We start from the raw sequence: 13032 nt of genomic DNA, 5'->3' as shown, positions 1-13032 counted from the left end.
CAAAAATCACACCTTTTTGGCAGAAGACTGTGGATAAACAGGCACAATGTATAACAATGGAAGAGTGTCAGGCGAGACACACTTGGGAGAGGGCAGTGGCTAAGCAAACTTGATAGGGGAGAGTGGTGGACTTTACATAGTTTGCAAATTGTTTTGAGAAACCCAAAGAATAAGTCGACAAAAGCATATAGTGCCAAGATTTTACACCTCCTTTTTTTGTGAGGTACCAGGGCTGGGGATTGAACACTGAGTGACACAGGCTCCTGAGGGGTTTTTGTTTGCTGTTTTGTTTTTAGTAGGTACTGGGGATCAAACATGGGACCTTGTACATGGGAAGCAAGTGCTCAACCACTTGCGGGATATCCACTCCCCTCACCCACTTTTCTGTTTCCTTTCTTCTTTTTCTTCCTTACCTACTTTTAACCTCAGGGCCTTATCACCTCAACATGGGGCTGCCCACCACTTTAATACGGTCAACAAGGGCCCAGTGGAAGTGTTAGTGGAGAATTTACTCAAAGCCACAAATAATTCACAGGAGTCACATCTTTTGCCCACATTTAATTTTTATTCTGACTTTTTTTTTAATGCTGCACAAAACAATATTTATTTCATTTATTTCTTTATTTCTGTTTGCTGCTGTCGTTTTTCTGAAAGTGAGAGGGAACTTTTGTGGCCTTTTTGTCTTTTTCTTTTCTTTTAGGCCGCCTTAAGCTGCTAAATTTGGAATATTTAGAGCAAGCTGAAGGGAAAGGGGGGTTTCGCAAAATCACTCAGGGGAAAGGAAAAGTTGCCTTGTTAATCATGCCCTATGGTGGGTGATTAACTGCGTGTACAATTACGTTTCACTTTTAATTAATTGTGCTTAAGGCTTTAATTAAATTTAGGGGTTCCCTCCTTAGAGCAGCTCGTACTGACGAAGGTGCATGCGCTGGATGATGTCGCGGCAGTCGTTGAACACGCGGCGGATGTTCTCGGTGTCCACAGCGCAAGTGAAGTGGGGGTAGCAGTAGTGGCGCCCATCTCCACTGGCAGTGCTGATTCTCTGTGGGCACAAGCACGCGCGCACGGTCAGCCACACCCCTTCAAGGACACGCCCGCCACCCATGGGGACCACCTGCCACGGCCATACTGACTGGCGACCGGAGTTATAGTAAAACAAAACCAAGCTGAGGGGCACTGACTGCTAAAAGCCACATTGGAAACAAAAGTGAAGAATGGGAGTGTTCAATCCCTATGTTGAGAATTAAGCAAATTTACATCCATAAGAAAAAGAGAATGAGCAAGAAAGGGGGTGGGGGGTAAAGATGAGCTCTACTTACCAGAAATTCGTCGCGGATGAAATACTTGGCCCGGGTCACGCGTGGGTCCTCTCCGGGCTCAGGAGTAGCTATGAAGAAAATAAATAAAATGTCAGAGCAGAGCTAGAGTGCTAACATCATTCACTTCTCTGAATTTTTATTTCTTCATACAAAAATTTAGGGAAATATGTGTGTCTTGCTTCTTTTATAGGTCTTTAAAGTTTGGTGTGGGGGGGGTAGGTTTGGTTACACAGCTAGAACATTTGATAAAAAAGCCTCAAGAATGTAAACTTTTAACATATGCATGACTGCACAGAACCAATAAACTGAAATGCACTCCAGTCACACAAAAGAAGACATACGTACCATCCTCAGGAGTAGTGTAGCGAGCAAATTCTGGAAAGTAGTCCTCAATCTTTGATTTTCCAGCAAGGACTTTCTCAGCAAGCAGATCTTGCTTGTTGAGGAACAGAATCACAGAGATGGTGCGCAGCCATCTGGCAAAGAAGGAGAAAGTTTACTTCCCAGAAAAAGAGGGCCACCTTTTTAAAAGGAGTTTGAAATGCTTGCACAAGCACTTGGGCAAGATTCTTTTCTTGAAAGAGTGCAAAAGCAGAGTCTTAAGGTCTGTAGCAGGGCTCCTGGGTAAGCTGTGGGGAGGAACCCAGGGTCCCCTCTACAAACCTGTTGTTCCAGATGCTCTTGAAGAGGTTGAGGGCCTCCTGCAGGCGGTTGGTCTGGTTGTCCTCCCGAATGACCATGTTGTAGCTGCTGCTGGCTACCACGAAAATGATGGCTGTCACATCTTAACCACGAAAAAGCAAAACCATGTGCAGTAGAAGAACGCCGAGGGGATGGAAAAAGAAGGGAGGGTAAGTGTAAGCAAACGTGATCCTTAATTGAAAAAAAAACAAAATGTGCTTAAAGAGAAGCAAAGTCTGTAGCGTCCATACCATTGAAGCACTGGATCCACTTGCGGCGTTCATCGCGCTGGCCGCCCACATCGAACATGCTGGGGAGTGAGAAACCACACCTCGTCATTCCAAAAGGGCTAAACCCTGGTTTACCACCCCATCAGCCAGAAAGACCATCAAGAAACATACAGCTGGTTTTTTTTTTTTTTTTAAAAAGTGAAATATTCACTTACTGGAAGTTGACTTTGTCCACCTGGAACTTGGTCTCAAAGATTCCAGAAGTCAGGACGCGGCAGCGAAGCAGGTCCTAAAACAAGATTCAGGTCAATGGGTCTTACCCAAACCAACTGAAGTGGTAATAATTGCCAATCTGGAGCAAAACTCTTAGATGGCTCTGAAAAGGGCTTTGGGTCCTGGGATGGTGACAAGTTTTCACGTACCTGGTCGCTTGGGACATAGTCGGCCTGCTTGATGACATCAATCTTGTCCAGAAAGCTGGAGAAAAAGAAGCATGGAGGCGTTCAGAGTGCTCAGCAGGCTGCCAAGTGACTGTGCCTCTACAAAGTCAAGCTAAGTGAAAATGACTACTCCACAGCTACACAGCACTAAAGCAGTGGGAACTCTGCTTGCATTAACATTTGTGGCTTAGTGCTTATGCCTTGAACAGGTTAGAGCAAGCAAAATCTAAGATAAATAATTCTAGACATGTTCTTGGCTAATTCGTTACTTTAGGTTAAAAATTGTTTTTTCAAGGAAAAAAAGTTGTAGCAATTTGAAATCAGCATCTAGGAATCAGGGAACTGAAAATACTTCTGCAAGATAGTCCAGAAACTCCCAGGGCACATCTGGACTAGAGAGAGCACAGGCCAGTGGTGGGCTTTGCTTGCTTTTAATTGTCAAAGATTGCTTCTGGTGCGCATCTACCAGCAGAGGGCCCGAATCAGGCCCATCAGGATTTTGCCATTTGATAATGACTGACAAGAAATTAGAATTTTCAAATTGCTTGGTTTTGACTAAAATGGCAAATAATCTGAACACTGTTTATGTCCTCGCCATTCTGTTTTTTTAAAAAAACAATCAAAAACGTAAAATGGCACACTTAAAAGAAGCAACTTTTTCCGCCCAAGGGACTAATGAAAACGAGACTGTTTTAGTTACTCAGAATCTGTATCCCTTCCTTCTACTTTTTAAGAATCTCATTTATTAAAGAGAACAAAAGAGGCTGGCACAAAGGGGCCCTTCTTGCCCTAACCACACTGAGCAGGAAACAAACACCAAGTCCCCTTCCGTTCTACTTGGTCCAAGAAAAAGAACACTCCAGATATTAAACTTTTAGTTTAAAAAAAAAAAAAAAACCAAAACAACACTTGCAGCCACAGGTTACAGCTCCTTTGAGGTCCGAGGACAAGCAGCAGAGGGGCTTGGCGTCTCAGATACCACCAGCTTTCATGATTACTAAAGTTTTACACAAAAATTACTTTTCTCCACCTCGAACTCCAAAGTTGTAACTTTTCCTCCCCAGCAAAAAGTATCTTGTTTGTGCTGCCTGACTAGATACACAGTTAGGAAAATTAATAAGGATTGGGGTAATTAATGTAGAAAAATTAATGTAAAAACCGATTTCTTGGGGGGGGGGGCATTATTTTAAAGCCGGCTGGTCATAAAAAGGTATCACAACGGGAGAAAAGTCTATTTAAAGAAGTTCTGTAAGTTTTTTCTCCCCTCTTCCTTTTTACCAGTTTAGAGTTAGTCTGGCTGGAGGATATACTAACTTGCCCAATCAGTCTTACATTACAGTCCAGAAATAGCTCCCCAGCCGCCCTGGCCTCCAGCACCGTTGTCATGACAACAGAACCACAGTTCTATAAATAGATCATCAGCACCAAATCTTGTGAGAGAGACATCTGGAGTGGGGCCAGCCAAACCCCAGCTCAACAAATAAAAATCGGCAGCTTAAGAAATGGGCAAGGTACCAGGAGCTCAACTTTAACATAAAGACGGTTAAACCAGAAGCACACACTGGCTGTTTCAAAGGCAGGCCTGTTTCGATCAGCCAGTTAGGAAAGACATTTTACAAGTTTTAGGCTGCGTTGTTCTCTCTTTCTAGTTTCCTTAAAACTTTCCACAATCTGTGCAAACGTTGCTCTTTTAAGATAAAAAGCTGCAGGAGTAATTCAGTGTTCTTTAAAAAAAAAACAAAAACCAAAACCAAAACTTAAAACGGTGCTAGAAAAAAACCTAAAACCCTGGTTAAATTAACTTAATTAATGAAAACCATGCCCCCTCCACCGCCAAAGCATTCAGAACTGGGATGCCTAAACTTTCCTAATCTTAATCTTGTACCTGTACTTAACTTCTGACTTGGGTCCAAAATACAAAACGCAAACAATTCCAGGATTTCCATTTGTTTTGCATTACTATAATTAGCGCTTCCAGCTTTTAGCTCAAACTTTTGAGAAAATCAGGGACTTTGTGGTGGGGGTGGGCTCAGAGTGGCCAAAATGGACTATTTTTCTGTTCCTTGAAAAAATATACAAATTTGCTTGGGTATGACACCATGAAATATATATGTATGTGACAAATGAAAATAATCAAATGCACTTCCTATGGGAAAGCAGGGCAGGGAAAGATAAATTGATGTTTCACAGACCCTAAAATAAGCTTGTGAGAGCCACAGATAGCAGGAGTTGTAGAGAAGTTGCCTCTTGCTTGCTGTTTGACTACACTCTACCTCCTCCTCCTTCCTATTTATTCAGCAGATTTCCACAGTAAGTGCCCCAGGCTTGGGGCGACTAAGTTGCACGACTAGCTCTAACCTTGGCGCTGGTCCTCTCATCCTCATTAGCTAGTACTTTCTACAGCAAAATAGCTGCTGAGTTTCGGCTGAAATATCACAAATATCTCATGGACTCCTGCCCCCGAGTCACAAAAGACATGACTAGTTTAAAACGTCACAGCTGAGATGGCTCTGTACATTGTACAGCATCCGTCAACAAAAGTGCTCTGAATATTTGTATGTGCCTGACTGCCATATGCTCGCTGTATCACGTACAGGATGAGGGAGGTTGTAAAATATTTAAAAGGCAACTTTCCAGATGTGTATCGTGTCCACTGGAAGAGACACCACGGCGGGTACTGGTGGCAGCCAGGCCAGGAAGGAAGCAAGGGCCCCACTGGGAGAGGATTTAGGCAATGGGCGTAGCCGTTCCGGCACCAGGCAGATGGACGCAGCAAGTCTTGAAATTTCTCCTTCCCCACTGACTGATCACACTCATCTTCTGGAATAACCCAGGTGCCACAATGCGCATCTGCCTAGAATTTAACAGGCTTCACCTTGGCTTTCACCTGAGCGGCAACTGTGGCTCAGGTGTTACCAGGAAGAGACTTGAAAGGAGGTGGAAGCTAAATCAATGATGAAAGGCAGGCAACTGTGGCCAGAGACAGGGCAGGGGGGCAGGGGTCCTGGCTAGGAATTTCGTCAAACCCCTCAAGGGCTCGGCCAGGTGCGCTTGCTTTCTTAGTAGATTCTGGAGAAGTAGTTAGTGATGTTTTCTAATATAGGGCAGAATGAAGGCTGATTTGCTTACAATTTTAAATTCATAAAGGAAAGTCAGTCAGCTAAAACTAGAATACGTCTGTGAAGGGAGGAGAAAGAAGTGTATGAAAGAGGGCCTGGGAGGCTAAGACAAAAGTTTCTGCCCCAAATTAATTTCTTTTCCTGAAAGCACTAGAAGTGCTGGATGAGTCTGGGGGCTCGACTGGACTAGGATGTCCTTCGCTCCTTCACGTCGCTTTTGCCAGCCCCAACCTGTCACCCTCTCAAGTAATTTGTTTTGTTTGAAAATAACGCCACTGCTGTACTGTGTGCTCAGGTGTACAGTTTAGGACTGAAAATCTGCTGACGACTTACCATCCTGGAATCGAGGCTGGTGTGAGTGAATAAATAAGAATGCGAAATAGAGTTCGAAAGTCAAGACAACACAAAACCACCTCTACCTAGATGATCTGATACTAATAACATCGGACTAAGGCAGCTTGCCTGACAGCAGAAAGAGCAAAGCAATCACCAACTACTGAGGAGGGGCAGGTAGCGTTGTGTCTTCACCATTCTTTTGTTTAAATTCCAGCCATAAAATACACTACTTTTACATTATCCAAAGTGCAAGAGCTGCCCTATTTCCCCAAATGTTTAGAGGTCAATTTAACTACTTCCTTCAAGCTAATTAATTATGAACATCACTTTATTGCAAGTAATTATTTTACTCGAACAGGCATTCATTGTTTACATAAAATAATGTCACTGCACTAAAAAAAGTACAATTAAGAGCTTCATAAAACAAACAAATCAGACTAGAACTTTCTAACTGCATGTGGGAATAACTTTTGCTGCTGTGAAAATAATTCATTTGCACATAACTGCAGTGGGGGGTTTAAACGTTTTGCCCATTTCTGCCTATTTTATCTGCCACCTGGAAAGAGAGAGGTGTCACTTACTACTGGGCGCAGTCAATCAGCTGGTACTCGTTGGAGCGCTCGTAGCAGGCGCGCACACCCTCATCCTCCCACAGAGCCTTGGCGTGCTCGTAGAATTCCTGAAAGCAACACAAGACAGACGTGAACGAGGCTGCAGGCCTTGGAATTCCGTGACCCCCGCGTGGCGGGATTCCCACCTGCGAGCCCAACTTATGAATTAATGATCACAGAGCACTTTCATTTAGTGTGTTAAACAGATTCGGAAGTAGAAGAAGTGAATTCCTACTGCTCTCCTATTGTTATTAATTACTGGTCTTAGGCAGTCTCCACCCTGTATTTTTTTGGGGGGGGGGCGGACAGAGTAAACTACCAAATTGTTTTGTTTCTTTCTTTTTTTTTTTTTTTTTTAAAGATTTATTTATTTATTTAATTTCCCCCCCCTCCCCTGGTTGTCTGTTCTTGGTGTCTATTTGCTGCGTCTTGTTTCTTTGTCCGCTTCTGTTGTCGTCAGCGGCACGGGAAGTGTGGGCGGCGCCATTCCTGGGCAGGCTGCACTTTCTTTTCACGCTGGGCGGCTCTCGTTCACGGGCGCACTCCTTGCGCGTGGGGCTCCCCCACGCGGGGGACTCCCTTGCGTGGCACGGCACTCCTTGCGCGCATCAGCACTGCGCATGGCCAGCTCCACACGGGTCAAGGAGGCCCGGGGTTTGAACCGCGGACCTCCCATATGGTAGACGGACGCCCTAACCACTGGGCCAAAGTCCGTTTCCCTGTTTTGTTTCTTTCCAGAACTGTCTGTATAGGAAGAGTACACTAATCTGTTGTAAGAGAATGTGCCAATGAATGATTCAGTGTTGTGAAAATGAGAAGCTTCATTTTAAGATGTGCTGGGACTCAATTTTCTTTCCAGGAAAATCTGAATTTTACCAATAACCATCCTCATTGGTAATTCCTGGCAAATCTGGCCTCGTCGGTGCCTGCCATTTTGGTGAAGGTTGTTAATAGGAAGAAACAAAGCAGCAAAAAGCTTCCAAAATTGCAGTAGGTGATGATTCAAATTTCATTTCAACAGAAAAATAGGTTTAATCACGTAGGGGGCAATCTTCCCTTACAAGGGAAGGGAAGGTTTTTCTCCGATGTGAATGTAGCAATAAAACATTTTGCATTTTGTGAGGAGAGTTCTTAGATGGAAAGGACGTACTCAAGGGATATTGACACCTGTAGTTCATGACTTTTAAATGTTTTAAAATCAGTTTCCGGCCCATAGGAGTCTGAGTTGGTCTTTCAGTGTCTGAATCGTTTGCAGTTTCTGGCTTAAGGGCACTAACCGACATCTCAAGTCAGAAGGATAAGAGAAGTTTTCAGGAAAAGGATTAAAAATAGGTTCGAACATAAAGTTCAGATGCTGGTAAAACTAACAAAGGTTATTGCATGGAGGCATTTTTAAACAGCTGCCATGTTTTCTTCCATTAAAAATAAAGAATCCTATATCATGAGTAAGTCGATGCCTTGCATTCCATATGTGCCTACTGCTTGAATCTTCTTCCCGAACAAAGGCTATATAAAAAAAACTTACCTACACAAACTTATTAATGGTGTTTCCCCAGTAATGTAAGTCTGCAGCCAAACCCATTTAAAATACATAAACACAAATTCCCACGAAAGCCTAACAAAAGGCAACAATAACTCATTGTTGTAACAGTAGGCAAGTCTTTTCCTTTGGGGCCTTATAAACTGGGACATCTTTCCCTCATTTCCCTTTCCCCTCTCATAAATCAATCTTGCCCCACCAAGGGGCTCAAACGTGGATGCCTGGGCATGAGCCTTTTCTGCATTCCCTAAAAATAGTTCTTGATGGAGCTGATGAATCACTGCCAACAGTGTTATCCATGCCAATCGGAGAGCACACCAAAGAAAATGTGGGGTTTTTTTCTGGAAGTTTTACTTTGTAATTTATTTCTGAGTTATAATTTAGGTGAGATTTTGTTTTTTTTTTAATGATGAGAAAAGTTTTCCTTTGTCCTAAGGCAAAGACTGACTTTAGAAAAACCTTAATAAACGTTAAATGGTAACTTGTTTAAAATGACAATGTCTTCCATTATGAATCTCAGAACTGGTGCCCGTTTTCGCATTTCTTGGTATCTTAGGATACTTCCAAGTGAGATTTCATTAACAAGACAATTAGTATCTGGGCACCACATTTAACATAGTTTTGTCACAAGATGTATATGAAGGAATAACTGAGCCTATCACAGCTCATGACTTTTTCCCTCAGAAAAACTTACAATCTAATAAATGAGAATTGTAGTATTAAAGTGTGAGGTGGTAGAATTTTGTTCATCTATCTTGAACAAACCAGATTTTGTCTGGAATTAGCGCCCCCCCCCCCCAACACACACATACAGGTATCAAAAGGACTGAAATGTGTTTTGCCTGAAGTGTAGTTTCAACACCCTCCTGCCAGAGGACGGAATGTCACCGATGTGCCTAGGCCACGTGCAGGTGGATGAAAGCAGGGGTCAAGTCCCAGCTTGCTATCACCTGTGCATTCCACCAGTCAGGCGAATGGGGCTAAGGCACCACCAGTCAGGTCAATGAATGGGGCTAAGGCAACCCTAGTCCAGGGCTTTGCTTACGGGAGGGAAATCAAAGTCGGGCACGTTCATCACGCTCAGGATGTAGTCCACTCTGAACTGGTTCTCGGGGTTGGCCAGCTCCACGGGTGGCACCAGGTTGCTCATGGCAGCCACGATGGTCTGAAAGGAGGCAGCAAGCGGTCAGGGCAACGGCGCCGCCGGGAAGGGAGGCTACGGGGGGGGGGGAAGGGGCAGAGCACGTACTTCAATGGCCTCTTTCAGGTTGTTCTTGATGTCCTGCACTTTCGTGGCCTTCTCACTACAGTGGGATTGAAAAGAGAGAAAGAATCATATAGCGCCACGTGCACTCGAGCGTTGTCGCTTTAGTCAAGAAACTCCAACTAAAAGCATAGTATTCTGTTCTTCGAGGAGCCATGGGTTCAGAACTGTGCAGATTGGAGGCCCCCAAATCAAGGCCGTTTCAATGATCAGCTCCTGAGTGTGTCCTGAGGACACGCCCTGGTGGGGCGGAGGAGCGGACTGGCAGTGAGGCAGCAGCCCAGGCTACTGTACCAGAAGCTGGACTCTGTTTACTAGGTCACGGGAGGCTCCATTGGCTTGACACCCCCACAGCACACGCCGACACCTCCTGAAAGGTTTCTGTCGGCCCTTATCACCACCCCTGTGGTGGTGGTGGTAGGGGATTTGATGTCAGTATGGGGTGAGGGGAGGGGAGGACAGGCTGGTGGTTTTACTGGCGATTCCCTCAGTCACTGGGTAGAGGACTGACAGCCAGCTAAGGCAGGTGACAGCATGTGGAATAGTTAATAAGCTATTTTGCACTTTAATGCAAAATAGAGGCTCTCAGGGCTTTGGGGCCCCTTTATTTACCAAATGCATTCACTCTATAAGCAAGATGGTGTCTCTCCCAGGCGAGGCGCAGCCCTGGGCAGAGGGGCTAGCTGCAGTGAATGGAAGCTGCTAGCTTATGGCAGGAATGAATGGGAGCCACAGTAGGATTCCACCCTTGGGCATCCTTACCGGACCTGGGACTTGAGCTCCAGTGGGGCATGCCCCTGTGAAGCAGCGGTTCAAGGCTTGGTTGTTTTTTTGTGTATGTGAATTCCAGTGTTAACTCGGGCAGAGGACAGCCTGCACTTTGTGTGGGGCATGATTTCTATTTCAGTAAAGGCCCACACCCCTTGAGCTTCGGGGCTCCCCTAACCCCCAAGGTTTTTTCACCAGATGACACCAATCCAAGGGCCACATGTCTTACAGAAACTGGCAATCGGGCCTTTGTTTGTGCTTACAGGGGACAGGAAAGGACCTCCTGCTTGAGGCACCTGTTCTGTTGTCCAAGCCTCATCGTCCCTGCTTCTGAATGGGGCAGATGGAGCCAACTTCAGCGTTGGGGCCTGGGCCAGGATGCATGTGCCACACAGAAGGTGCTATCGCCCCCGTGCTGCAGCTAAGGAAACTGAGGCACAGAGATAGGGACTGGTAGGGGAGGGGCGTCAGGGCTTATCTTCTTCTTGCTATTTGGGATTTTTAAAAAAGGGTCTTGAGAGTCCCAGTTTTTAAAGCATTTACTTAGTCGTTTCACCGAGACTCATGGGATGGAAGGAGAAATAAACACACACACACACAAACATGCGCTGGAGCAGAACGGGACAGAAGATTAACGTAGGGGAAATGCAAAGGGGCCCAAGCGCGGCCTCGGCCGGGCAGAGCGGTCAGCAGTGCCTCCCGGGGAAGGTGCCTCGCGTGTAGGGGAGGTGGGGGGGGGGGGTTCCTGCCCAAGCCTGCCATCAGCCCCTCCCCTAAAGGACATGGTCTTTCCTTTGCAAATTCTAACAATGGCTCACATTTACTGAGTACTTTGTTTCAAAATAAATATTTGGCTGTGTCTCTTGAGTGGCAGGCCCTCCCTTTCCGAATGGCCCTATCCCCCCTTTTGCTAGGCTGGGGCCTCTCCCGTGCATGGGCTCGGAGGCGCCCCTCCTCCTGAATGGGAGTGAGGGCTAGCAAGGCGGAGAGCGGCTGCCCTGGCAGGGGGTGAGGGTGTCCGAGGCTTTGGGAGGGGGCAGAGGGCAAGTCCAACAGACGCCACGAGCTGGATGGAGGTGCGCATTCTGTGCCCAAATCGTGGCTCTGGCCCCCAAACTCGGAAAGCGACTGCCCGTACTCTAGGGATTCAGAGTGCAGACCGCACGGTGGGACTGCTCTGCTCTGGAGAGGCAGAGTCGAAGCTTGTTTCTGAAATTAACTGCTGCAAAGGGGTTCCAGACTTGGGGTTGAGTCTGGTGTTAGTTATTTAGGCGGTGGAGATGAAAAGGACATGTGTCTGCCCCTCCTGCTCCCGGATGAATTAAGAATTTACCTGAAACCCCACAGGATGAACCCATTCCATTCATTAAAAACAGACTCCATTCCCTAGGTAATGAAAATCCACTACCCTTTGGTCTACCAGGGTCCTGACAATAGTAAAATCAGGTATGTTTGGGTATTAAATACCCAAATCCACGAGTGGCAGGAGAAAAGTACTTCTAGAAAAAAAGTTCTTTCATTCAGTTTGATATTTTGATCTAAGGAGTAGTATGATAATTGGAAAACTTCCAGTCTTAAATACAGATATTTTGAGAACGTGTTCAGTATTCATCTACGTTATGTGAATAGGTGTGGGAGTATATCAAGTATAAAACAGCTAAAATAGAAATCTAAAATCTAATTCGGGTGTGTAGCACTAAAACATAAAATTCTTCCATTGAAGCAATTACTATGCAGATGGAGAGAGTATCCTGGGGGTTGGCAGGTTGATCATCATTTTTACTATCACTTAATCAATTTAAAGACTAAGTTGTGAAATTCAGAGAAAATTTCTTAGATGTCTCTAAGCTGCTTAAGTAAGCCAAGATATATATCTATTGATAGAATTCTGACTAAAATATGGGGGGTGGGGGTGGGCAGGAAGTACTTTTAGGGTATTGTTGCCCGCTCCTTCTAGCTCTCCTATGAGGCCGATTAGCTGGGTTTGGCTTTTAAGGGTCATCGTCCCCCCTCCCCCCAGCTAAGTGGCAAGGGAAGGCTGTGCAGTCTTCTGTCTTATCCAGGTCTAAACCTCATCTCTGTACTGTTGTGGGAACGGACAGACAAAAGGAAGACAGAAGACAGACGCAAGACCCAGGGACTGCGGAGACATGCAGAGAATTTTTATTTTTCATATATGTGGTTAATGCTTATTTTCACTTGTAGAACAAAGTCACAGATAGAATAGGCAGGCTATTAGTGGGGTTCAAGGATCTCAACACAACATCTAGTACACAGTAGGTTGCTTAATAAGGACTTCATATTCCTCAGAGGCCAACTTTTGGTACAGTAGACTGTCCATTAGCTCTTACGTAGATGCCATTTTTGATTGTTGTTAGACCACACATGTGCCAGTCAAGGATTTCATTTCATTTTAGGTTGATTTACTGTTACCTTTAAAGGTCAGGGAGTAGGACCCCTCCCCCCCACAACAGAATAGTATTCTTATTAGAAGTTCCTAAAGATGAGCAATTCCAGCATGCAAAGAGTGATAGGACATAGCCGGGAGGATGGGACACGGTAGCCATCATCTAGGGGTAATATGTTCTAAAAGAAACAGATGAACAAACATGTGTCAGTTAACTTTGTCCCCAACCCCTAAATCCTTTGCCCCTCCCTTCCCAGGCCACAGAAGCTATTTCTTTGAGATGACCTAGGCTAAATCAATCGGCTCTGCATGTTCTC

The 13032-nt window shown here is 45.2% G+C and overlaps 1 protein-coding gene across 2 annotated transcripts in view; it reads right to left on the bottom strand.

Moving 5' to 3' along the window:
* Window positions 1-545: 545 nt before the first annotated feature.
* GNAS (GNAS complex locus) overlaps window positions 546-13032 on the bottom strand; it is a 56844-nt gene continuing 44357 nt past the window's right edge. For both annotated transcript variants that reach the window (XM_058287268.1, XM_058287269.1), the window contains 10 exons: window positions 9526-9580; window positions 9322-9441; window positions 6707-6804; window positions 2653-2707; window positions 2446-2519; window positions 2252-2310; window positions 1983-2103; window positions 1665-1795; window positions 1320-1387; window positions 546-1042 (listed from right to left, as the gene is read on the bottom strand). In XM_058287268.1, the coding sequence (XP_058143251.1) occupies window positions 896-1042; window positions 1320-1387; window positions 1665-1795; window positions 1983-2103; window positions 2252-2310; window positions 2446-2519; window positions 2653-2707; window positions 6707-6804; window positions 9322-9441; window positions 9526-9580 (928 nt within the window). In that variant the 3' untranslated portion in view covers window positions 546-895. The remainder of the gene's footprint in view (window positions 1043-1319; window positions 1388-1664; window positions 1796-1982; window positions 2104-2251; window positions 2311-2445; window positions 2520-2652; window positions 2708-6706; window positions 6805-9321; window positions 9442-9525; window positions 9581-13032) is intronic.

The sequence above is a fragment of the Dasypus novemcinctus genome, chromosome 24 (assembly GCF_030445035.2).
Source record: "Dasypus novemcinctus isolate mDasNov1 chromosome 24, mDasNov1.1.hap2, whole genome shotgun sequence".
NCBI classification, from domain to species: Eukaryota; Metazoa; Chordata; class Mammalia; order Cingulata; family Dasypodidae; genus Dasypus; species Dasypus novemcinctus.
Note: the sequence above shows the minus strand (reverse complement) of the source record. Positions and strands in the feature narration are given on the sequence as shown.